General features: G+C 40.3%; 2 protein-coding genes and 1 pseudogene across 4 annotated transcripts in view; 2 read left to right on the top strand and 1 right to left on the bottom strand.

Moving 5' to 3' along the window:
* LOC146497258 (cyclin-Y-like) overlaps positions 1-2,822 on the top strand; it is a 28,114-nt gene extending 25,292 nt beyond the window's left edge. For both annotated transcript variants that reach the window (XM_085140476.1, XM_085140475.1), the window contains one exon: positions 1,150-2,822. In XM_085140476.1, coding sequence (XP_084996602.1) covers positions 1,150-1,266 — 117 coding nt within the window. In that variant the 3' untranslated portion in view covers positions 1,267-2,822. The remainder of the gene's footprint in view (positions 1-1,149) is intronic.
* Positions 2,823-3,560: 738 nt separating this feature from the next.
* On the top strand, positions 3,561-7,818 carry LOC146497257 (gap junction delta-4 protein-like). Its single transcript, XM_085140481.1, has 2 exons — positions 3,561-3,951; positions 4,220-7,818. Exons 1-2 carry the CDS (start codon positions 3,888-3,890, stop codon positions 5,320-5,322), a joined length of 1,167 nt encoding a protein of 388 aa, XP_084996607.1. The 5' UTR covers positions 3,561-3,887; the 3' UTR covers positions 5,323-7,818.
* Positions 7,819-7,886: 68 nt separating this feature from the next.
* On the bottom strand, positions 7,887-24,442 carry LOC146497256 (frizzled-8 pseudogene; annotated as a pseudogene). Its single transcript, XR_014870594.1, has 4 exons — positions 22,963-24,442; positions 22,428-22,591; positions 22,164-22,270; positions 7,887-15,524 (listed from the first exon to the last, which is right to left on the bottom strand). The product of XR_014870594.1 is annotated as a frizzled-8 pseudogene (transcript).
* Positions 24,443-27,305: the final 2,863 nt, after the last annotated feature.

The raw sequence follows: 27,305 nt of genomic DNA, 5'->3' as shown, positions 1-27,305 counted from the left end.
GGTGACCTTTGTTACTTTGGTCCCAGCTCTCTGCAGGTCATTCACCAGGTCCCCCCGTGTGGTTCTGGGATCTTTGCTCACCGTTCTCATGATCATTTTGACCCCACGGGATGAGATCTTGCGTGGAGCCCCAGATCGAGGGAGATTATCAGTGGTCTTGTATGTCTTCCATTTTCTGATGATTGCTCCCACAGTTGATTTTTTCACACCAAGCTGCTTGCCTATTGTAGATTCACTCTTCCCAGTCTGGTGCAGGTCTACAATTCTTTTCCTGGTGTCCTTCGAAAGCTCTTTGGTCTTGGCCATGGCGGAGTTTGGAGTCTGACTGGTTGAGGCTGTGGACAGGTGTCTTTTATACAGATGATGAGGTCAAACAGGTGCCATTCATACAGGTAACGAGTGGGGGACAGAAAAGCTTCTTACAGAAGACGTTACAGGTCTGTGAGAGCCAGGGATTTTCCTTGTTTGAGGTGACCAAATACTTATTTTCCACCCTGATTTACGAATAAATTCTTTACAAATCCTACCATGTGAATTCATGGATTTTTTTTTCACATTCTGTCTCTCACAGTTGAAGTGTACCTCTGGTGCAAATTACTGACCTCTGTCATCATTTTAAGTGGGGGAACTTGCACAATCGGTGGCTGACTAAATACTTTTTTGCCCCACTGTATGTAGCGTGGAGAGACTTTGCTCCTGTAGAGCCTGCTGGCTGAAAGAGACTGTGCATGTTGGAGGTGTCACTGACTGATCAGGGCAACTAATTGCTGATTGGGCTTTCAATTTTATTTGTATAGCGGCAAGGTGCTTTATTTTGTAAGGTAAAGACTCCACAATAATACAGAGAAAACCCCAATAATCAGACGACCGTCTACGAGCAAAGTACTGGGCAACAGCAGGAAGGAAAAACTCCCTTTTAAGAGGCAGAGGGGAAGAAAAAAATAAGTTTAGCAGGATAGGACAATTACCTTTACAGATCTTCCGGTGTATTGAAAATGTGTAAAGGGGCGTCAAATTCCACTATTTACTTTTAAACAAGATTTGAAAAGTTTTCTAGAAACCGAAACGCTAATGCTTCAATCACATTAAAGCCCTGCACGCAGCCAAATGACAACGATATCTTAAAATTCCTTTATGCCCTTTTTGCAGGCCATCTCCAGGCTATGTGATGACAAGTACAAAGACGTGCGGAAAGCTGCCAGGAAGCGCTCGGCGAGCATGGACAATCTATGCGGGATCCGATGGGTTCCTGCAATCCTCTCTTAACCACTAATATGCTGTCATATAGTGAAGAGTGACATCGTGCTACAGACGCTGCCTGAAGGAGAAAACGTGTGTTTGTGCTCAGTGGAAGTGTGTCAGTGTGAATGGACCCAGGATGCAAAGCTACATTCTGGAACAGCGAGTGTAACCTGGCACCATCCGACGGACCTGGAGTCAAGAATCGCAAACTACAGTTTAAGCGAACAAGACGTGTTTCTACTTTAACTTAATGCCTTCATAGTGCCTCGATATTTTTGTACTGTAAGAGGGAAGGGAGTTACTGGTTGCCACGTCAACCATTCAAAGACATTCGGAGACAACTCTAGTTTTGGAGTATAAAGGAAATCCAGGACAAGACAAAGGTCTGAAACTTTTGAGGACATGGCATTGTCAACCTGTCTCAGTGTAAAAAGTCCCAGTTTGGTTTTCTGGTTTTGTCCAGACAAATCTCAGTTTTAACTAGCTTCAGAGATTCTGAATAACCTGTCTTTCAGATAACCCTGCGTATTATTTATTTAAGTACTTTTCAACATTTTCAACTGTGTTTGGCAATTAGTAGTGTAGCACAGGACTTTCTACTGGTTATTTATTTCTTTGATGGGAGGAAGAATAAAGATTTCTTCTCTGGAAATATTCAAGGTTTACAGTTCTAGTGTACCTCTTTATGCTCAGGTAGTCTGGTTGATATGTCGATTGACTGTAATGCTCCTCATTTCGGTTATTGGGAGGATAAATGAGATTAGATAATGAAATAAACACCATAGAAAGAAAGGGCTAGAATACATTTAAAGTATCCCTATAGATGTATCAGTATAGCAAAAATCACCAGGGTTTTCCTTCAGTAACATGACTCCACCAATTCAAAAGCAGGAGACAGCACGACCCTCTGCTGACATCTAGTGGTTATTTGAGGTGTTGCAGAAAAAGGCTGCCAGTCCAGGGTAGGACTGGACGAAGTTACGTTACGTGTTAACATTACATCGAAAAAGTATCTGCAACACATGTTTCAGAGAACATGTTTCCTATTATCCCAAATAATCCACATTTCTTGCAGTGAACCGTCTTTATAGACGTTGTAGTCAAATTCTACACAGTCATTTTTGTTACTGGCTGAATGGGGAAAAAAAGAGAAAAGATAGGTGAAAAGATGGAAAGTTGTTTTGTACTGAACATTTAACAAAACAATACATTTACTGTCAAACTCAAATGTGCTGTTGCTACTTAAAATGTTTTATAGTCAAGTAAAATTTAATGTCTAACTTCAAACAAAGAGAATGACATAACTGGTCTGACAAGTGCACTGACCACTGGATGCTGATCTATTGCAGATGTGAGGAGGCTACCCAACATTCCTTTGTTTATATATGTTCAGTATTATAGCATTACTGACTGTATATATCACATTTACTGTTCATCTGGAAAATCTGGTAAAAAGCCCCGGTCTCATGAGCTTCATGCTCAGTGTATCCTACCCTGGCTACTGTCTTTATTTACAGTATTAACATGTTCTTGGATGGATGCTTGAAGGACTTGCTGACATGTCTGGGTTAAAGGGTTTCTGTTTTGCAACTTCTCAAACCCTGTGAAACCCAAAGTTCCTCAAATATAGGGGTAAGCCAAAAAAGAGAGCTGTTTTCCTTGTGTTTGATGAGGTCATTTTTGTAGTTATACAAGTTTTCACAGGACATGTTAGTAAGATAGCACGCTACTAAATAACAATATGAACCAAAGAAAAGTGTATTAATTGTATGACTGCAACTTCACAAATATCTAATGCCTCAAATCCCACAAAGTTCTTCTCTCATACCCCCAAATATTTTTTTTATTAGAAGCAAAGTAAACACAGGTCTCATCTACTATGTATGATTGGTAGTCTTTGATCATCAACAACGTGTCCTTGATAAAGGGTGTCTTGAATCCCTGTGTTTAATCATGACAAGCTAGTACTGCTTAATCTTTAAAAACATGGTTTTGTAATTTGGATTTTCTCATTTGGGCAAGATATGAATTTTTTCCATGTTTCTTTTCACCTCAGTGTCTCAACGCTAAACCAGTAAAATATAGAAATATAGTGTAGTTATTTTGGAAATTAACTTTGTACAGTGTGTAAAGAGTTCAAAAACTGAAACAGGTTAAATTTAAGTTATTTATGGATGTGACTGATTTGTGTTTTTAATAAAACAAAATATTCTCGTTTGATAAGTCGTTGTCCTTTAATTATTTTTTATGTTTTTATGGTCATGTTGTAATTATGCTTCCAGTGTTATCTAATTAGTATCAAATTAATTTTTTTGTGGTGTGACTTTAGCGGATGATTAACAAATAACAAACCTGGCCATGTATGAGTGTGACGGCCAGCTTCCAGTAAAGTTGACTTGTACCTAGACGTCCCAACAATGCTTTGATGGCAGCACGGTAAGAATAGCTCCCTCCGCAGGTCCTGTGCTCTGCAGACAGGGGTAAGAGGCACTATCAGCGCGTTAGAGGTCAGTGTGTTTAGTGGGAAGCGCTGAGGATCAGCATTGTGATTTTAGAAGCAAGTTAAAGGAGAGAGCAACTCAGGGGACGTCACCTCGAAACATCATCAGAAGTCGGACTTGCCAGTTTAAAAGAGGCGTTGAACAATGAGGATGATGGGGGCAAAAGAGATATTCTTCATCACTATAAATCAAAATGTGTCCTTTATTGGTAAGTCGGTGTGGCAGAATATTCAAATTAACGAGTGAAATCATTAAAACGTTTTCATGAGTTATTTGTGTATAAGCGGGTGCTTTATAATAATTTATCACTAACACGACAATTTACTGTTGCTATTATTTTTAAATTACTAACATTAATACATTATATGCTTATTTAGCTGTATTTAACTTTACTTAATAAAAAAATACAGCTTCTTATTAGGCATTGAAAAGATTTGATAGCACATATTTACACATATTCACCATCTCCATTACAGGCAAAACCTGGTGGATACTGATGTTGGTTTTCCGTCTGCCTGTCCTCCTCCTGGCCGGCTTCACGCTCTTTAGTGACGAACAGGACAGATTTAACTGTAACACCATGCAGCCAGGCTGCTCTAACTTGTGCTTCGACCTATTTGCTCCCGTCTCTGTCCTCCGTCTTTGGCTCTTCCACCTTACTCTTCTCGGTCTTCCCCATTTGATGTTTGCCACCTACATCATGCACAAAGTTTTGTCATGTCCCTATTTTGGAGGTTTCTACTGGGGCAGGAGTCGAGGAGGCTCGCCTTGCAGCGAGAATTCAGAATCCTCGAGAGAGCCGTCCTCGCATAAAGCCCTGCTTCATGACCTCCCACTTGGAAGGTCATGCGTGGGAGCGCCACGCTTCTACGGCGCTTACTTCGTAGTAATAATTCTACGGATTCTTCTAGAAGCTATTTTTAGCGCAGCCCAGTTCTTTCTCTTTGGTTTGTCGATTCCTAAGAGTTTCCTCTGTTATGAGGCTCCCTGCACATCTGGAGTTGAATGCTACATATCCAGACCAACAGAAAAGAACTTGATGCTCAACTTCATGCTCTGCGTTACGTTTTTATCAGTCCTGTTAAGTTTGGTTGATTTGGTGAACTCTGTGAAAGCAATGCTGAGGTGGAGGAGGAAGAGGGAGATGCTGATGGAGGAGATAAGTAATAGAGAGCAAAACAGCATTTTTACAGTGGCAACGGTGACAGAAGACACTGATATTCTTTTAACCAGACGATCCAGCCCAAGTGGAAGCTCAAAGGTGAATGGCCCCAGAGATGAAAAACCTGCTGATGGAGTTGTGCCAAATGGTGGACTTTTTCAAACGAAGGCGAGTGTTGGGACCACGGTTAGAACTAGTGCAGCTAATGACAAGAGGCCAGAAAATACAGATGGCAAAGAAGTGAAGCCTCGGTCACCCACAAGCACTTCAGTGTCATCTCACTTTGCCCCTCAGCACCACTTAAAACCTCCACTGTTCTCTCAAACAGACAAGGGATCACCAACGAACCCCAGAGCAATAACACCAATCCGGCAGTGTCATAACGATGGCTCTCAAGACAAGAGAGCATGGGTCTAATTGGCTAACCATGGCTGTTCATTATTGGCCCTGCACGCACATTTACCTCATTAACAAAACCAAATATTTTGCTAGATGTGAATAAATAAGTTCTTCTTTACCAGGAAGTTCTGGGAATTATGGACTAATAAAATTTACAGTTGATAAAATACTGTAAATTTTGAAATAGGGACCTCATAGCGAGAGCCCTGCAGCTTCCTCCAGCTCTACAGAACATTTTTATTATCTTTTAGCATGTTGTTTTGATTTGATGACCACTCCACTCTCATAAAATGTGTTTATCCTTTTAATTTTGCAGAAAAATAAAGTTACCAGCTAGAAACCTAAAGCTGTGTTTCTACTAATGAATACAGATATTGTTGGAGATTAACACCAGAGCTAAAAGGAGAAGGAAAACGGTCCTAACCATGCTGTAGTGCTTCTCTATACATGTAAACACAAATGCTAACTGACATGTACATCGTGCCAACATTAAAAGAACATAATGTGTCAGAGTTTTGCTTTACATTTTCTTCAGTTTCCTCCAAGTGGCTCAAAATCATTTAATGCTGCTTTAAAACACACAGTGCAGAGTTTGCATTTCAGCATGTCAAATGTTACATGTTACACGTCATTTCTTTCATAACAAAAAAAGCGCTAAATTCTCAGAATCAAAGCCATCTTGATACGACAAAATTCACTGTTAACTCTATGAAACAGTCATAGCAGGTCTGAGCATGCTTATTTTACATTTTGAGCTATTTGTGTTTCATTATGAGAAAAGGAGGCGTTCAAAATAAGTAAGGAAAAAATCCCTGACTGCTTCATCAAGGCTGACCTTAATAAAGTAGCGGTAACAGTGCTCAGCTGTTGTCTGGATTACTGTGTCTGGCAGTGCGTCTAGCAGCCACAACCAATGCACACCAACCTGACTTCTGACCTCTCATATGACCAGCTGATGACCTCGCCATGACCTGACTTAAGCTAACCCTGCTCAGGTTACATCAGACTTCAGCCTAGTCACCTCCATCAAACAAGATCAGCTCAACATGCAAAGCAAACTTTTACATTTTAACGTGCAGGTCAGGGAGTGCTGCTGCTAAAAAGATGAAATAACGCCATCATGACACATTAGATCTATTCTTTGCTTTTTTCTGACAGTAAAGGCGTACAGTTTGTTTCTAATGAAGAAGAACATCAACAGAGTACAGGAGTAGTTGATGGGCACTTGATGAATATTTTCTGTGAATGTCAGGCTTTACATTGCTGTTGTTTCATCATTTGAGTAATCTACTCTCTCCTGTGAGTAACTGATTATTTGTTGTGCGTCTTTTATTATTTGTCTCACAGTAAGAACTGTTGGTTTCTTTGTGCACTTAGACAATTTCTGTGTGAAGTCATTTTTAAACACAGTTATGTGACATTTCCGCCATATAAATATCTAAACTTGTGCTGAAAAACAAAACTTTGATGACTTTCCATCCATCTTTATTTGCTCATCTAATTCAGATTGGCAGCCTATCCCAGCCCCATAGGACAAGAAGCAGGGTACACCCTGGACACGTTGCCAGTCTGCCACAGCGCCAACGCAGAGGGGCACTCACATTCACACCTATGGGCAATTTAGATTCACCAGTTATCCTAAACTCCTAGAAGCTGGAGTACCCACACGCAAAGGCCTCATCCTTTCTGTGGATTTGAACCCAGGACCTTCTTGCTGTGAGGCAATAGTGCGAACCACTATTTTAAATTCAAAGAAACATTTACTGTCTATTGTCATGCAGTAGTTCTATGTAATTACTGAGCTCAGTCTGTTTAAATCAGTGACTGTGAACAAAACAATAGAGCACCTACAGTGTTGGATGACCCCTTAACACATGCCTCGTGCTCTTCTCATTGTCCTGCTGTGCTATTTGGGGCAGCTAAAACACAAAGCAGTATTAGGAGGCTGGCACGTCATCAGCTGTGTGCTCTGACAAAGGACTGCACTGTCACTGGTGTTGGTTAACAGGTCAGACCAGCTAACCTGGTGACCCACACCTGTGTTAACCCAGATTCATGGTAGACCAATGTCTGTTGTTGGCCATGATATCAGCATTGCACATTTTATTCACCCAGTAAGTAACTATCCATCCATCCACCCGTCCGTTCGTCCATCGGCATTAAAATTATTATTAAATTATTATTAAATTTTAAAAAACAGCTCCCCCCAGACCAAGTAATGGCACTATTTGGTGTAGCTACAGTTAAATACTTAAATAATAAACAAATTCGTGCTCTGAGTTTTATAACATTGCTTGCAAGATGCCTTATACTTCTAAATTGGAAAAATAAAGCCCCCCCCCCCAAACTCATTCTGCTTTGTTAAGAGACACAATGTATCATTTAAAGTTGGAGAAAATTAAATTTTCATTGAGAGATAATGTTAAACAGTTTTACCTAATTTGGCAACCCTTCATAGATTACTTTAATAAGTAAAACTGGGAGGTATGGCCTCCTCCCATATCTGCTCTAAGATTATATACATTATATACAGGTGTATTGTTTTTGTATTGTATTTTTTTTTTTTTTTTTTTGTGGCGGAGGGGGTCGTTTGTTTTGGGTTCTTTTTTTCCCTCTTTCCTCTCCCCCTCCTCTGTATATACTTATTTGGGTATATAAATGTGTATGTATAGACATAGATATATGATTGTTTATATAAAAAGGATGGGGAGAGGAAGGAAGGGAAGGGGAAAAAGAGGGGAGAAAAAAAAATTATGTCACTGTAAATGAGATACATACTTTGTTGCCTGATTTGAAAAAAAAAGGGAAAAAAATTATTATTAAAAGATGTTTATACACAGAACTTTTTACAGAAGTGTCTAAAACTCCATAAAAAAATGTGATTAAAGCAAAAGTATGTGGACATCTATGCATTATGCTGATATGTGATAGCTGGACATCTCTTATTTCCTTACTGTAGGCATTTCTCCAGATTTAGGAACCTTGTTGCACACAGTTATTCTCACTCAGGCCCAACAACATGGACACTGTCATCATGAACTTTGCGGTCAATGAATTTCTTCTCAACCAAATTAGGGAAAAATTATTTTAGTGCTGGCTTGTGCATGTGGAATTAGTCACAATGAAGCCATACACAGAACTTTATCAATGGAAACCCATTAATGTCTTTATATACTTCTGGTTTTGGGTTCAATGTCATGGGTGATTATTTAATAGTTACAGCTCAATGATTTTCTTTAATAGTTTGCCGATTACTGCCACCTTCTGGTCAAGGAAGGAGAAACACAGCAAACAGGACAGAAAGAAGTGAGCGTCAATTCAATTTTTTAACTCAATTCAATTTAGTTCAACACCTATAAATGTAAATCATATACAAGACAGTAATGATTGATAAAACATAAATAATGCCTACATTTCCATGTAAGTGTGATCCATTATTTCTTTGATTAAAGCTCCGGTCAGTTTCCGTTTTTTAAATAAAAATAAATAAATGCATATTTCATTCATTGTTAAATGTTTCATTCTGAAACCAAGTTCTTCTTTTGTGGAGTCTGTGTTGTATATCAGTACAAAGCAGAGAATTAAGAGTTGACACTTAGACTCCTCATCGATCCTCAGCTGGAGTTGACGCGTCAACCTGCGAGCGCCTCCGGTGTTATAACGCAGTCGGATCTCATGGGTGACAGACGGAGGAGATTGAGAAGTAAGAGGGAAAACTCAACATTGACCACAGCAGCACATCAGAGAAGATGTCAGAGGCATCAAAAATATTGATCCCTCAGCGCCCTTCTCACCTATGAGGATGTAGCTGAGATGAATGGGAGGATAAGGTTGTCCCTGATGGCTACACAGAGAAAGAGAAAATCTATCATGCCCCCTTTGATGTTCTTGATACAGGGATTGGAGAGTAAATAAATAAATAAATAAATAAAAGAGAGAGAGAGAGACAACGAGCCTATGTGAAGAAATGTTGAATAGCTTTCAGGTGTTTTCTTACAGTAGCTGCGGCTTCTTGTCTGCAGATTAGAATATTAAAGAGCCGAAGCAGAAGCCAAAAAAGCTCACGAATTAATTTCAGCAAACACATGAAAATCTTTTTGAAAAGGAGAAAATGTTTCAGCCAGCATTTCCCTGGCTTGTGCTGTGAGCAAAGCTTATGCTTTATGTACATCATTAAAAAGGATGATGCAATTATCATTTCTTCTAAAGCATAAACACTTAGAAGCCCATTTCTAGTGTTTTACTAAAGAGTTATTTGTCATGTCATTTTGAATCATGTTTATTATTAAAAATCTTCAGTTTGTTTTCCAAGTTTGCGTTTCATTTATTATTTCAAACCTTTTGTTTTATCTCTGTTGTAGGTTGAGTTTTTTTTACTTGTAGTAATCCTGCACTTTCAGATTCCTGGTGTCTGGTGTTCCCATGCTCTGGTTTTCTCCACCTCTCTCATCCCCTTGTGTGTATAAGCAACCTTCTCTTACTTGTGTTCCCTTGTCGCATCGTACTGATTTCCTGCCTGCCTCTTTCCCTCTGTGTTATCTTGCCATTTGCATTGTTTGTTACTCTGCATCTTGGACTCTGTTTTGGATTCATGTTTGTATTAGAGATCCAAAAGTGCTAGCACCTACACTTCTTAATGAACCATAAACCCTACGGCAAATGCCCACATCAATCATATTCTATTAACCCTGGTCATAACTCTGATTTTCAAGTGACAGATAATCTTTGCTCACTCTGGCCCTGCTTGTAAGAAAAATAAAAAAAATTAAAAACATCTAAAACAAAGTGGATGTTTTAATCATTAAGACATTTACTGGAGGAATCCATTCTGCCCAATCAGATATGTCCAAAGCGATCAAGTTACAGCTAATAATAATTTAGTGGGCTGATCTTTTTGCCCCTGCACAGAATGCCAGACAAATATGACCTCTCACCTCTCACCTCTGCACCTCGCATAACTTGACATGTAGGCATGTGCGATTTAAAAAATGCAGGTAGAGTAAACTTTATGGGTCTTAATAGCATTTATGTAATCCTGTCAAAAACTACACTTTTACCTAGTGGTATTAAAAATTATTTCTTATAAGCTTATTAGAATATCAGTGGGCTAATTTTATGACACTGTAGAGCTTAGAAAGCAGGTTTTCATTTGGCCACATTGGCTTGTCAAACTTCTCATGCAGCTATTTATTATTATTTTTAAGTCATTTTCCTTAAACACTTCTTTTCAGAGTAATGTGGCATTTGTTCTAGCATGCTCTGAGACAGAAAGCAGTGAGGTGATCCGTCCATCACAGACCTGTCAGTTAGCACTGTTTGCTTAAGACTGCATTGTAAATCAGCCCTGACATGACAATGGTTGATAATGAAAGCTAAATGCTCTCCCCCAGCTCTGTATACTCTATGAAATTAAAGGTTCCTATTGCTACGTGACCTTTAACAGCCCATATAAGCCATTCAGACATCTTAACATGATTTATTCCCAACCAGTCACAGTTTGACATCGAATTAGGTCATTATACAAAGACTGCATTCACGAAGATCCTAATTGGAGGAAACGAAGACGAGTTGGGCTCTCTGGGTTTTACCAATAGGGTCTGGCTGCGATGAGCTGAACTGGCAAGTCAACGTCTTGTTTATGTTAGAAGGAGATGGATCGGGCACGACCTCTCGACCCATTTCCTCTGTTGATTTTTTGCTCGTGGGCTTAAGGGAGCATGCCCAACCCCCCCCTGCCACAACATAAATATACACACACCACGGGAAGAGGAAGCAAACTTGTCTCATGCCTAACAAGTAGTGGCAGAGCAATTTGTTCTGAGACAAATTGAAACATGTCAAAATGGCCTCTGTAGGAAATAAGTGATTCGAACTGATGCCCTGTGTGCAGACAGAATCAGGTCACTTAAAAGCCATTTAATGTTGGAGTCAGAAATGTCCATGTGTTTACCTAAAAATAGTAATAAAACAAACCCCATAAACAGAATAAAAACCTATTCACACAAATAAATAAATCACTGACCGCTTAATAGGTGTGAATACAACTGTTCTCCTTATTTTTGATTTGAAAATTCGTAAAATATGTATTTAATTTAATTTTCCATTTGATTTGTGATGTATGGAAACTTTACAGCTTGAACTGGGAGTGTTTGGGAAAAAGGAAATGGTGTGATGAGCACTATTTTTTTTAAAAGGAGCTTCATTAAGATGACAGATTGTTTTTAGAGGCATTATCTTACATAAGAGTTGAGCCATATCTTCATACTCTCAGATTAAAAGAAGGATTTTCAGGCTTTATGTTAAATTAAACTAATTTGTATCTGCTACTGTTAGTTTTGTGCTTTGTGAGCCACTGATGGCTGACAGCTTTTAATAATTTGACCAGAAGATGGCAGCATTTTATTATCATTTCTCTCCTTCTTAGCGAAGTACAATTTTTCCCCAAATTTTGCTGTAACATTTGAGTTTATGAATAGCGTTTGGATTTATCATGCTGGAGAACAGGAATAATTTTTTTTCCTTTTCCAAATTATGGACACAAATAGAACCACAATGGGGTGATGATGTTCAACAGGATAAGCGGACCACACACTGCAGAGACGTGATCACGATGGAGAGAGTTTCTAATCTGTCTCTCCTCTCTGACGTCTTAATTAGAAGCCACGGTCATCACATTTGTAAATGATCCATCTTATTAAGAGTTATGTGAGCCTTCAGCTTAAACCTCTTATAATAAGCATTTTTTGTCCTGGTTTAACAGACGGTTTCTTCTTTAACTTCTGATGGCCAAACCAAAAATAACACCGGGAATAACAAATGTCACTCTTCCACTACCGCTGTTCCAAAAACGAATAACTGAAGACTGGGCGATCTATGTGGGATAAAGTAAAATGTGAGACATTAAGCTCGACAGAGAACAGAAGTCAAGAGTTAATAACAAATCTTAAGCGCAGGGGGCTTTAAACTAAGAAGACCACCTGTAGTTTCACCATTGCCGTGCCGATATTGTTCTCCTCGTCTCGCAGCGTGCAAGTCTGCAGCACCAGGGACGCTTAATAGAGCTTATCCCACGTGGCTACAAAAGCAATTTACATGTTTTAGTTAAATACAAATGAAACTACAGCTGTCATAGCTCAGCCATTGCGCACAGAGATGCTGAGACTTTAGCACCTTGCGCACTCTGCTCGTTAGTCTGCGGAATACTGAGATGCTGCTTCAAGGCATGAATTGCATCAACAACTTAAAAAAAACAACTAAGAAATACACAGTTTGACAGTGTCAGATTCCAGGAGAAACAAGTATTGAGAATAACCAGGAAGCACGAGTAAACGTTCAATAAAAGTTGTTTTATTCTCAAAATAAAATCTTCTATCAAAATGGAAATTATATATATTTACAGTCTCGTAAAATTCAATGTACAAATGTACAATGTATGTACACCAATAATTATATAAATACACTTTATGCGCAAATGCAACCCGTACGAGGCAGTATTAAGGCATTGATTAATGTACGCATAAATCCATCTTGTAGACAAAACAGCCCAGCAATGGCCTCATTTCTAGCAGAACAGTCTCATTGTGAATATTGTGTTTAAGACACAGCGGCTCTTTGCAGTGAGAATAAGGAGATACTCAGATATACCATATAACCTATCGACAAGGGGGATCTTGTCAGCTGTGTGCATTCAATTAAGCCCAGATAAGACTCTGCATTCTTCGTGCCAGGTACATTGTTCTGCTGCTGACAGTCTCATTATTTAAAGAGAAGCCATTAGGCGCTCATTAATGTGCTAATTACAACACGCTGATGGACAATCCCAACACAATTAGTCACCCCTCCCCCTCTCAAACCCTCTATTCAAAACCCCTGTACGTCACTGGAAGAAGGCAAGTGAAGAGCACTTTCCATAAGTCAAACTGATCTTCTAAGTTTTATAAGCAAACCGGAGCATAAATCCATTAAACTTTCACATTAGGGGAGTTCTCAGGAACAAAGTTTGACTTTAACTGGCAGTTTGGGGACTGACGTTTAATAATTTACCCATTAAAAACAAAACAAAACAAATCATTCTCTACGACACATTGCTCCCAGAAAACTGGTTTTAAGTCTTTAGTGTCAAATGACATGAGATTGGGCAACTGGGCGTCCAATCCACCTGATCAAACCCGGGAAAGTGGCATCTGTTTGGGGCAGGAGACGGAACTGGCCGTCCCAGACCTCCAGGTCAGTCCAGTGCTCACGTCACTGTACATGGAGCCCGCTGAGGCTTTACTACCCCAGCAGCACCGCGTGCAAAAAGTCCTCCAGGAGTCCAAGGTCTTCCCGGACCAGATCCAGGCTCCCGACGTGATACCCACCAGGAGGCACATGAAGTATTTCAGCATAAACACAGCATAGTCTGGCCTCTGCCTGTTCGGGTCCGTCATGCACGTACAGTTGTGCGTAATTTCCCACGTCTGCCTGTTATGCTGCTCGTAAAAGTAACACGCCACTATGACAGTCGCCGGGACTGTATACAAAACAGTGAAAACTCCTATCCTGATCATCAGCCTCTCCAGTTTATCAGTTTTTGTGCCTCCTTGTTTGATAACACTCCTGATCCTGAACAGCGAGACGAAGCCGGCCAGCAGAAACATGGTACCGATGAACAGGTAGATAACCAGCGGTGCCAACACAAAGCCCCGCAAGTTGTCCAAATTCTGGTTGCCTACATAGCAAATCCCGGCTACGGAGTCCCCGTCCACTGAGCTCAGAGCCAGAACCGCGATGGACTTCATGCTGGGAATGAGCCAGGCGGCTAAATGAAAGTACTGTGAGTAACTGGCTATTGCCTCGTTACCCCACTTCATACCTGCAGCGAGAAACCAAGTAAGGGACAGAATCACCCACCAGATCGAGCTGGCCATGCCAAAGAAGTAGATCAGCAGAAAAACGATGGTACAAAGAGCAGGTCCAGTGGTTTCATAGTGAATGTATTCTCCGCCGTTTTCTCTGTTGCAGGCCACTTCTTCGTGTCCAGCGATCAGTCTGACAATATATCCAACTGACACGAACATGTAACAGGCGGAGAGGAATATGATGGGGCGCTCCGGGTACTTAAACCTCTCCATATCAATTAAAAAGGTCGCCACAGTTGCAAAAGTGGAGATGAAACACAGAACCGACCACAGGCCGATCCAAAAGGCAGTAAAAGTCCTCTCTTCTGGTGTAAAGTAAGGGTTGTGGCACGGAATGGCACAGTTCAAGATCTGTCCAGTTTTGACGCGGTTGTGCAGAGGGTGGCTGTCGCTGGTAACGGGCACCATGGGCGCACGGCAGAAGCATCCCGTTTCACACGTAGACGCTGCTGGTTTGTGCTTACCGGGGATCCCACGACCATAGCCGCTCTTCTTTTTGGTGTTGTACGGCTTTAAGGGTCGGTTGGTTGGCTTCGCCACCACAGGAGAGACAGTGGTGGTCTGGCTGCGGTTGTAGTCCATGCACAGCGTGTCCTGGTTGCCTTGTTCGGGCAGCAGGTCGCATCTCATCCGGTCTGGCCACGGGAAGCCGTACTGTCTCATGAGCGGCGCACATCCAGCTTTGGCCCGCTCACACACACTCCTGCACGGTGGCAGCGGCTTCTTGTAGTCTTCAAGGCAGATCGGTGTGTACATACTGCAGAGGAAGAAGCGCAAGTCGGGGGAACACTTTATTTCCACCAGCGGCCAGAACTGGTGCACTTCCAGGCCGGCTTCGTCCTGCGTGTCGTGTTTGAACTGGTTGGGCATGTAGGTGTAGTTGTAGCCGATGCCTTTGCACAGAGGTACGGAGATCTCCTGGCACTGGAGCTCTTTGGCAGCCAAGCAGCGCGTTCCGTGCAGAACCAGGGTTAACAGCACGCACCATCCCGGGATGCTCCTATCCATCGTTGTTTTCTGTGCGCGTTTTGTCCTCCAAAGTCAGAGCGAACTTGCTTTTTGCAAGCAGGCTGCAAGTCCAGTTAATCCAGGAGAAGTGCCAAACTCATGCTAATGCGCACGCAGTTTGTGAGTATGTTTAGTACGTGTGATATCCAACACAGGCGTTTTACTTTCTGAGAATCTGTGGATACTTCCAGTCTACCCTCCCTCTCTCTCTCACTCCTTTGTGTCGGTGCAGCACCGCGTCTCTGCCTGCATGCTCCGTAACACACGGGAGCGTTTGGCTTTATACGAGCTGGAAGAGGACACTCCCTCAGCCTGGGCGGAGAGGAAGAGTAAGTCAAGTCAATCAAGACTTCCTTCTATAGGTGTTTGTTTAAAATGTTCACCCTGGTGGAAGGGTTATAATCACTTTGCCCTTGTTTGCACTCCCCCAAGAGACACACACAGACGCAGAGTCACAGCGCCCTTTACAAACAAGGAAAAGTTATCAAAAAATAAATACATTATGCAGGAATGTAAATAGGAATGCAGACAGCCAACTAATAGGATACAAATGAACTAATCAGGGGGTGGACTTAATACATTAGTGGCTGTTCTCTTGGTGGTGGGTTGTAGGTCAAAACACTTGACTCATTTTGTCAAAAATGCAACATGAAATGAAGGAGAAAACTAAAACGTTTGCTGTTTCTTCTATTGCTGTTTTTTTCTACTGAATCTATAACGTCTACCTTCAAATGACAAGGAGCATCCAGTGCTGTAGTGATTGCCATTACCAAAATAGTAAGCGAATCAGATTCTCAGCAGACTCACAGGATTCATCTGCAGAGGATGGAAATATTACATCTTGTACCTACACAACACCAGATCACTTTATTCTGTCACAGCTCTTAAGTTAGAATTTAAGAATGCAACTTTAATATCTGGGCAGTTTCTGAAAATTAGCTTTTCGACTAATTTCACAGGATTTCTCGGTTCGTTAATGTTGTCAAATCAGTGAATTAAACAAAAATATGGTTGTCTTCCCCCAGTGAATCCTGCTCTGTACTTTAGCTGGTTTTCAATGACAATCTTTCAAGTTAATCAGTGGATCAAACATCTTCCAGTCCTAACCTATACAAGTAGGGAAAAAAAAGAGCTGTCATTGCTGCTGATGATACAGCATATTCCCAATCATCAGAGCCTGATCCATTCAAATTTTAACTTTAACTGGACAAACTAGTTTCTCTGGTTTTTAATTGGAAACCAGTATAAACTCAGTTTTGCATGCAAACCTCCTGCTTCACATTGAAGATGAGCTTGATAAAATTAATTTCACTAATCTTCAGTAAACAAATGGTTGTGAAGGCCCCAAGGAAACACTCCTTTTTGATGCCGTCTGTCATTTAGACACAATCCAGTGCAATGAAAAAACTCCTGCCCTTATATCTTACAATGTAAATATGTTTCTGTGGCCTACATGAAAATGTTTGTACATGCACATTTGCATGTGTCTTCTTGCATGCAGGAGAACTACTACGGGGAAAATGTGTGTGTGGGGTAAGGGTGGTTGCTATAGTCTTGTTAGCGCACAGCAGGGGGTCGTCTTGTTTGAAAGGGAGGGGGCTGTTTGTCTTAATGCTGGTGCCAATGTTTCAGTAAGATCATGCTGGGCCAGCGATTACTGCAACACACCACAGGCCTAATAGACGGGATAGTGTGTGTGTTTGCAAACAGTTTCAGAGCTCAGCTCTAAGAGAATAAGCTAACATGGGCAAATACAGCATTGTGATAGCACTAATTAAAGTCATTCACACTTCTTATTGGATTCAGCAGCTTCAAATGGAGCTGAGACAGTTTGGCAGACAGGCGGTGTGTTTCCAATCCACAGGTTTTATCAGAACTAATTAGCCCCAAACTCCAGTATTTGCAAAAGGCTGCTTGTTTCAGCTGGGTTTGGATTCTCGGATGTGTGGGGTTGTGTGGTTTCTGGCTAAACTCTCAATAAGAAAACCTCCAATCAAATCAATAAAAGAGCAAAACTGTTTTTATTTACCATTATCAGACAAACATGTCTTTCTAAATATGGATAGCTGTTGTCTTATCACAGCTTTATTTATAAGATACATATTTTTTTCTTTTAAGTCAATCTAAGCCCAAACGTATAGGTTAACCTCGCAACATACAGAAGAACTTAAAACTAGATCTCAGATTATCTAACGAGTAAAAACAGAGGTTCTTCTATTCTAAAGGAAGAATGCACAGAACTAATAGGATTCTGTCAGTGGTATAATTGCGGTTTTTCAAAATAAAAATATATTCTTGCCGAATTTCCCTGGATCCATCCTGAATTCCCAGTCACCCTTCAACTCTCTTCACATAATAATTTAAAGTATATTTCAGCATAAAGTGTTTCCAGTTACAAATGTGTCAGCACATTTGCACATTAAGAATACTTTTCAAAACCCAAGTCATGACTTGAGTTACATGCACTTCATTTACCTGCAATATGGACAGACAGAAAAAAGGAAACAAAACAAATAGTCCTTTTCCTGCTCACTGTAATCAGCTGACTTCACTTTGTGTGGAAGGAGTTGAAAAATAGCAGAATGGTCTGAGACTGCCGAGGAGTAGCAAGAAGAATATTACTTCCACATCAATTGCATGCATAAATATGAAAACAATGACAAAGTGCATACTGCGATGTGGCCAGAAGCAACTATCAACTGCTAATAGCAACGCATCAACTCTTTCCACACGTCTGCATAAATAACATATCAGAGCTAATGACAAAGAGAATAATCTTAAACCAAAGTGTATGCTGAGCTGGGATTTTTTTCAGAGGTTAGAGAATGAGGAGCGTTCAGGCCTACAGTCACAACCGCCAGGTTGTGGGATGTTCTACCTGTCCTTGCTCCAACAGGTGTGGGCAGAAATGGCCTGATTGCTTTTCTTTGAAGCACTTTCGTTTTTTTTTTTTGTTTTTTTTTACTAACTTAGATGAATGCTGTGTGTTAACAAATAAATGCTAATTCACTAGCTGGGCCCACGTCCTCATTTTAGGTTTGACAGCGTTTTAGTAGGTAAAGGTGAACGGCTTGGACATGAATTGAGCTGCGGTTTGGGGAAGGCCTCGAGGGGGACTGGCGATGGCTCCCGGGCCTGGCAGATCCTCGTGTACTAAATAGAAGTCAAGAAGTTAAAGAATTAAACGAGAACGATCAGCTTGCAGAACTGGGGGAACCTATATAGATGAGAACAGGAAGGAGCGTGTTTGGAGGCGTGGTCCCGCTCCTGAAACTCCGATATATAACTGTCCAATAGAAGGATATTGTGTGTGTGTGTGTGTGTGTGTATTGTTAAAGTATGTGACAATGCACATTATGGAATAATGCAAAAGTAATGCAACTTTTGTTCATTCTTTTGATTATTTTTTGATTATTACTTTATGACCCTAACACTGGTGGTTTTAAACAGTACATTTGTTTACACAGCAGGAAAAACAACCTGAATGAATTTGTTTTACTATTAATTTCAGATAATAGTGTCTCATTTTGGTTGACTTCCACATAAAAATAATGCTTTTTGCAGCTGGTTTTACTTTCAAAACAATTCTCAAATAATTTTCTCATGAAGAAATGAGACTCCTCAGACATTCTTATGTATGTGCAGGAACGTTTTGGGGCTGATCCAGATGCCTCACGCTGGGCCAGCCGTCTCCAGCTGAGCTGTGAACTGCAGGTGAAAGTCTTAAGAAACAGGTGCCTACTCCTCCTGCCAGAGGGAACAAAATAGCAGGCTGGGCATCGGTTACACCAATCGCTGTCTATCAGAGTGGAACCCGTATTGATTAACAAGGCCGATAGACTCGGTGGCCCCAGCCACCAACTGTTGACTGCGCCTCCCCCTTCTGTGTGCAACAGCGATAGTGGGTTTAGGGTTACGCACTGGCCCCCTGCATACCAAATTTAAAAGGGTGGAAATGGAATTACTGCATCTGTTTAGAAGTCAACTTCTGCATTCTCTGGGCTGCCCACTCTGCCACTCCTCTATCTAACCTCCCTTCTTGACTCTCGGTAGGTTTCCCCCCCGATTCTCCCAGGGCTCTCAAAGTTCATGACGCCAAAGAAAAAGGTGGGTGGGTAGCAAAGGAGGGCGGCTTCTCACAGAGTTACTGAGGCGTGCTGTGAAACTCTGAAATGTCTGTGTCTTTGTAACCTCCTCATGGGAAGTTTGGGCTTGTGATACTCTCAAACACTCCTCTCCTTTCTATAATTTAATGTGGTAAAATTAAGTTGATTCACACTGTGGAGCCACAACCCTGTCAGTCTTGAGTTTCTCTGAAAAATGTGGTTAGATCGATAAGCAAAAAGGGAATTAGGGTTAACAACAGACAAGATAATAAAGTCTCAGTTAATGTGACGCTTCCTCACAAATCAACTCACGTTCATAAGCTCCCACAGAGCGTAGATGATCATCACTGCAATGATGATAAAGTGGCATTTTGTTTTAGCTTTGAAAGACAGAATGTCACAACTGCAATTATATTTAAAGGGAAGTTTATAAAGTCTGATTGGAGTGAGGAACAAGAATAATTACTCAGAAGACACATTTGTGCATAATCTGGGAGTCTTTGCACACATACAGCTCAGAGCACCTGACATTTGTGTCAGATTTGGCCCAAATGTCATTAGCTGCACTTGACATAGACTAGGGGAAGCTTTTTGTGGGACAGATGTGACCCATATGTCAGTACACACCTCACATCTGGCCTATATAAACTGAACCTGGTCAAGCAACCAGTCTTACCTCAGAGTCAGTGCAATGAGTCAATGGCACGCAAGAGAACCAGCTTTGGGCTAAATTTGTGCTAAACAAGCATCGTTATCTGGATAATGTTCTATACATATTATAAACAGTAATGTATATATATATATATTAATACACAATCCTCATGTATATACTGTGTGTGTGATAGATATCTATCTATATATCTATCTATATCTATATATACACTCATTTATTTATTAACTAGTTATCCATATCTTATTTATTCCAACATCTTCGAACTCTCTACCATGTGCCATGGATATAAACATCTCACACATGTTACACATGTTTTGATTGTTAGTATTGTGTGTTGTCTATCCCAGCGGTCCCCAACCCCCGGGCCTCGGACCGGTACCGGTCCGTGAGTCGTTTGGTACCGGGCCGCGAGAGTTTAGGCTCAGGTGTGAAATGTATAGTTTTCAGGGTTTTTAATCGGTTTTCAGCGTTATTTTGTTATCGTTTTTATCGTTTACTCGGTTTTCCTTGGTCTTTTCACATGTGTTATGAATAAATTTATTTTTTTCGGTACCGGTACTAGTTTTATTTTGTTGTAAGGCGACACCTTAAAGGCCGGTCCATGAAAATATTGTCAGGCATAAACCGGTCCGTGGCGCAAAAAAAGGTTGGGGACTGCTGGTCTATCCTGTTACTTACACTGAAAGAGAAGGAAAAAGCCCAAATCCTTTTACTTGGTCAATAAAGTTGATTCAGACTCAGATTACAGTGATGGAATCAAAGGGAATTTTACTGCCAAACAGTATAAATAGCAGGAATACTCAACAGAAAGAAAAATGAGGGAAAATTTCCTTTTGCTATAGCTTTATTACCGGGTTCTCCGCATTATGAACAAATTAATAAATACAAGCCCTTGTGTAATTCTTAACCACCTCTCTGGATATTCAGTAGATAATAGTTAGCCAAGAGATTTTAAGGGCAGCACACTCCACTCACTCATGGCACTTGGGCAGAGTTGGCACATGTGAAATTGCTGACATATTTCCCAATGTCTACAACATTTACATTAGATTCCCCCTGAGAGAAACATGTCTGAGCCACTGTGCATGAATTACAGGTATGTACAGGTATGCTTTGTTAGCAATGTTTGTCTTTGCCACCATCATCCGCTTTTGAAAAAATGAAGACGACAAACAGAAAAGAAGCTCAAATGAATTTCTTTTAGCTGCCATGTTGTCAAATTGTATCCGTGATTACATGTCAGATATAATAACCTAAGAACAAGTCTTAGCTTTCTTAGCGTCTCATTCTGTAGGCACCAATAACCGACCTGACCCAATTTCATTGAAACCTGCAACTCCGCGTATAATATCTTTCTGAAGCTGGCAATTAAATGAATATTTAAATGAGTGTCGCCTTGGTCCCCAGGGTAATTTGGTTGATTTAAAACTTCATGTGCGCATGGGAGAAGAGGCCTGAGTTTAATTAGATGTGATGTATGTCTTCAAGATAAGACGTGAAGGCCCTCCTGACTTCTGAAGATGTTTACTTTCTTTAAGTTTGGATGCAGTCTTTCAGACGCCACCCTTGATCTCAGAGGGAATGCTGCTGTCACCAGCTTCTCACTGGCTGGATAAATAATCAGAGTATAAATAACTATGATATCTGATTTTGGAAGTGTCAATTGCTCTGAGCTAATTACTCAACAGCCTGGCAATTCAACACTCACCAATAAATACTCACTTAAATGCTCATGCTTGCCAAATACTTTTGACAAATTTGAATCTGCTGATATTTCAGATAAATGCGATTTTCTGTCAGAAAAATCAGCTTTACTTTGTTTAAGCAGGTGTCTTTTTGACAATGTGTTTTTCCTTTAACGGCTGAGCGATCATTATTGAGTGGAAGGTGGTCACTTCCCAGGGGAAATCTGAATTTCTTGCAGTGTGCGCCCATTCTGCATCTCCTGGTCAGTGATGGATGGAGGATTTCTCTCTTCCTTCCTTCCACAGGTTAGATTCCTCTGCGCTTCTCTTCCATGTTTACTTAAAGACAAACTACTAATCAGCCCGGGGTGGGTTGGGAGGCTTAGGGCAGTCACCCTTAACACAAACACGCACTCGTGCACACACAAACCCTGACAGTGTTGCACTACTGATAGAGTGTGTATGAGTGTGTATTGTATGGACTCACCTTCCTTCCGCTCATTAACCAAAGCAAACATTGACACGAATACCTCCCATCCAATCAGTCTACTGCTGGGCAGGACCATGACAGCCATGTCTGTGTTGACCAACCTCCTGAAACCACACACACACTGATATGGGAGCCAAAAGGTGTAAAATATGCTGAAATATTGTTTTTTTACATATCAACCATCCCTAACATTTAGGTTATTTTCCATTATAACATGATTTTAACTTATTTAAACTTTTCTAATGCAGCCTAAAATCTCACCCTGTGGGGTTGCTGGAAAATTATCTGCAGGCTTTCCTGTGTGGCTCCAGTGTTTCTCCATGGATAGGGTGATTCCCAAAAGTCTTGGCTCCAGCCTAGCTTTTCTTTGTCACTATTTTGGTAGCTGAGTTTCAGGATTTTACAACCAAAAAACTCCTCAGAAGCTTGGAATTTGAAAATAGAGCAATTAATATATCATAAAGATGGAAGGTGAAGTTACAGATAAGTCTTCCAAATTCCAAATTTCATTTTTCCAAATGCCTTGAGTGCTGAAAAAACAAATTCCTCAAAAATCCCAAACCAAAGCTATCTGCATGGCTTGATATCACCAGGTGCTTCAAATAATAATAATAATAATAAAAAAATAGGCCAATAAACAAAAACATGTACATACATTGACTATGGAGCAGTGGCTGGCCTTGTCTCTTTAAACTACAAGCTACCACATGACCAGATACACACAGGGTTGTACAGGTGTATGAATTCAAAGACACACAACAACAAAGAAAGCAGTAATATTGCTTTAACTCAATACCTTTTAACTGCCGACACCTGAATTTAGCTTAGGGGATACAGACACACACACAAACTTCAATAATGTGCGATCTGCTGCAAAGCAATTTTACTTTCACTCACACAGCTTAACTGTGCCCATTCAGTTACTGCCTGAAGCCAATAATGCACACCTGGTTTCACTACAACAGAATGAGCTGATAATTTGCATTGATTGAACAGGTCACAACCTCAGGGAATACAAGTGAAATCCAACTTAAAAGGGAGTGGAGTTTTGCTGTGGGTCATCCAATAACAATTTGAATCGTCGTTTCCAAAAACTGGCAACATCCTCACCCAGTTAATTGCTCACATTTGGCAGCAAAAAGACACCAAACGTGACAGTAAACCCGAGCAGTCAGACTGCTAATGAGACTGCTTTGAGCAAATACCCGGGTCAATGTAACAGGTACAAATAAACAAATAAATCAGAGGCTTTACAAGTACAGTTTCCTGCACTCTTAGAGATTATGGGTAACATGTTTGTGTCATGAATAAGCTAGTTTGCTTGTCTAACACTATGACTGATTGCATATCTTGGCACTACTGTTGTAGACATATTGCCGTGTTCATACACCTCATGAATCAGCTTGAACAGAGCTATTAAAATAACTTCCTGGGTTATAATCGAAGAGTGTTGCTGTTTAAACTGACGCTATTGTATCTTTACTGCAACATCACGTGTCGATTAAAAACCCACGAACAATTATTTCAGCACTTTAAACACACACAGAAGTGAATGCAACAGAAGACAGTCATGTGTTTCCCTTTCACAGGAGGTAAAATCAGCTGCCAGAGTCTGACCACTTGCCCGTGTCTCCCTTCATAATCCCTCCATACTGTAGTTTAAATTTGGAGGCTGCCAGCCCTGCATTGAGGGTGTTACCATGAACCCTTCTAAATTGCCACTTGTTCTCCTGGCGTCATTAAGACCCTAGGGCGACAGGGGTCTGTTCTTAAATTGCTACGACTGGAAACAGCAGTGGCATGTTTATAATTACGATCTTTCTTCAGCAGCGATGACGTCTTCCCTGCGGTAAACACCAACACGCGGCCGGCTCTGGTCCCGAACAGGCACGAGGATTCATTAAGAGCCTTGACGACAGCCTCAGAGCTCACTTAACTTCGAGACGTTGGCTGTGTTTTATGAGAGGCTTTCAACCGCAGAGGGACCTTTTCAGCGAGGCTGTTCTGAGGGCAGAAGCAGTGACGAGGTGAGAAATGTAACCATGTTGAAAGCCATTAGTGTTCCATTAGAGTTTGGCCTTCAGGAGTCGGCTCAAGCAACGAGAGGTGACACAGTACGCCTTTCATATCTAAAACCTGTGGCATGTGTGTCAAGGGCCATTTAAGACAAATTATCCTTTCTTGATTAAGCAGTGTGTTAATAAACAAAAAGAAGCTGTTTTAGGACTAATTAAATACTCACTGAATTAACAAAACGCATGTTATTTTCATATTGATGTTATGTTTACACTTAAATACACTGCAACTCACTGTATTCTTTGCAGTAAAATTGTTCAGCAGCAATAATATTTAATAATTAATACAATTATAATAGGTAAAGTTAATTATTTCCAGTAGTAATGAGTCTGGTAAGCCAGTATCTTATCTTTTTCATTCTAGTCAAAAAAGGCAGATACATTTTCAGTTCTTGTAAACTAAAGACCAGAAATATTCAAACCTCTTCATCTAGTAGAAAGACAATAGCTGGCTTATGTATAATCTGGGAGTTAGCCTGTCGACAGCCTCTGGGGGCAAAGGTTTCTGGTGTAGCAACCAGATGTCCTAATGACTTACTGTTATGTTTGCTTTTATTATTTAGAGCGCAGATAAATTAATAAAGCTAATGATTGCTCCTGATTGCTCAGGGGATTGTCGGCTGTTCTTTGCCCTCTCTGGACAAACTGCACCGCTCTCACTGTCTCAGGAAAGCAGGAAATATCATAAAAGACTCCTCACAGCCCGCTCATAACTGTTCCAACTGCTGCCATCAGGCAAAAGATACAGGAGCATCAGAACAAAGACAAATAGACTAAATAGCAGTTTCTACCCTGTAGCTGTTAGGGCATTGAATTACAAGTAATCACCTACAATTCAACCTGCCAAATACTGTGCAGTGGATGACATCCTGTGCAATAGTGTCTGTGTGCAATACGGTTCTATTTATTATACTGAATGACTGTGTTCTACCTCTCTTATATTTATATTTTCTTCTCTTGACTCTGCAGGGACTGCACTTATTTTGTTGCACTTGTTAAAATGACAATAAAGTTGCTAGACACAAGTTGATGATTTCAAGATTGCATTTGCATGTTGCAAAAACTGTTCAATTGCATGCAACCAAAGTCTGCTCAGACCTGTTTGATTATTGCAGTGTAACTTGCGCTCTTGGTAACATTAAATTTTGATTGTTCATATATATATATAGTTCATATAGATCAGCTTACTTAAAAGAAATAGTTGCTGCTTGCTACAAAAAGTACAGATAACGTATTCCTCATTTTATATAAAACTAAAGAGACGCTCAAGGGACATTTATTCAACCCGTTCTTGCTTAAATTTATACTACATCCCCTTTATCAGCATGAGTCTTTAACATCTGGGAAGATCAACTTCCTGAAATACTGAAGCTGTGAGTGTAAATGTTTGAAAAAGAGATAAGTGGGATCTCCATAGTTCTTGGGCTTTGCCCTCTCCTTCTCAGGGAATTGGATTTGGCAGATTTCCATCATCTTAGTGGAGCTGGGCCTGTTTTTCTTTCTCTTTTCTTTATACTGCTGCTAAACCTGCTGCCCCCTTTTTTACTGCTGTCCTTCTAGCTCAAAATACCTGGAGCAGTGAAGCTGGAAAAGCCATTTAGGATGGATATCAGATGATGTGTAATTTGGGCTTAAAATAACATGTAGGCAAAGAGTAAGTCTGACGGCTCAGCTTATTTCCTGGAGCGTTTAAGTGGCCTCGTTTTAGTCATTTGGTAAAAATCTGACTAACATACACATTGTACAGACAGGTTAATAAACACTCAGGCGCACACACAAACACACTCAGGAAGACGACCCACACACATACACACATCTGCACAGAGTCTAAACAGTCAGCCAAGCTCACTCTTTCTCTTTCTCACACACACACACGCACCATGTACAAGTGATCCCGAATAATATTTACCCCTGTTTGCCCCTGCTGTAACAGCTGTGCAAAAGTCTTGAGCCACGCCTCATTTCTTTATATTTTGCTTCCAGACTTTCTGAAGGTCTTCAAAGTTTTTTTTTCAGTCCGGCGCATTTCACAGGAATGCTTTTTCTTGTTTGTTAAGCCACTTAACACTGACCTGCGACGAATTCAGGGACTAAAAAAGTCACGTAACTCAAAGGATGAACCAAATTTTCTCACTGCACAAATTATATATAAAGCAATAAATAACCTGCTTCCTGACAATATTCTAAAAATGTTTTCTAAAAGGGAACGGGGATACAAATTGAGGGGGGAATTAAATTTAAAACATCCTCGTTTCCGTACAACATTAAAAAGTTTTTGCATCTCTGTGTGTGGAGTGAAACTGTGGAACAGACTAAGTAAAGATATAAAGCAATGTCCGAGCATGGCACAGTTTAAAAAGCGGTTTAAGGAGATGGTTTTTACAGGGTACAGGGAGGAGGTAGAGATTTGATAGGGTGTTCTTGTCTAATATTTTCATGTGTGTGCGGGTGCACGGGTATGTTGGTATGGGTATATATATATTTGTAGGTTGTGTATCCTTTGAGGTGTTAATGGGGTTATTGAAAATGTGTATATGTGCGTATGTGTAAATACGTTTGTATGGATAGATAGAAACATATATGTATATATATTTAAAAAAAATAAATAAATAAAATAAAATAAATTTAAAAAAAATAAAAAAATACACATGACATATAATGTGATTGCAAGGCGGTATTTCGGTAGTCTATAATTTTACTAGATAGTGGAAAAGGGGTGGGATTAAATAAGCTCATGCTTCTTCCTGCTCCTTTTTGAACATAAAAGATATTTGTAGATGTGGTTGCTCGTTTTCTTTTTGTTTTGCTTTGTTTATTTGTCTCTTTTAATTCTATGTTGATGTACTTTTATAACATGTTCAAAATAAAGATTCAATCAATCAATCAATCAATGTTCCATCTACAGATAACAGACAGTTTAGTAATTAACCAATTTTAAATTGTATTTATAGAAACTTTATTATTACACTTGTTATTATTACACAGTCTGTTACAAAAACACATAATTTGCTACAGATTTCTTTAGCTGAACCTATAAAAAACAATAACACAGTTTGACAGCCTA

Source organism: Neolamprologus multifasciatus, chromosome 18 (assembly GCF_963576455.1).
Source record: "Neolamprologus multifasciatus chromosome 18, fNeoMul1.2, whole genome shotgun sequence".
NCBI classification, from domain to species: domain Eukaryota; kingdom Metazoa; phylum Chordata; class Actinopteri; order Cichliformes; family Cichlidae; genus Neolamprologus; species Neolamprologus multifasciatus.
Note: the sequence above shows the minus strand (reverse complement) of the source record. Positions and strands in the feature narration are given on the sequence as shown.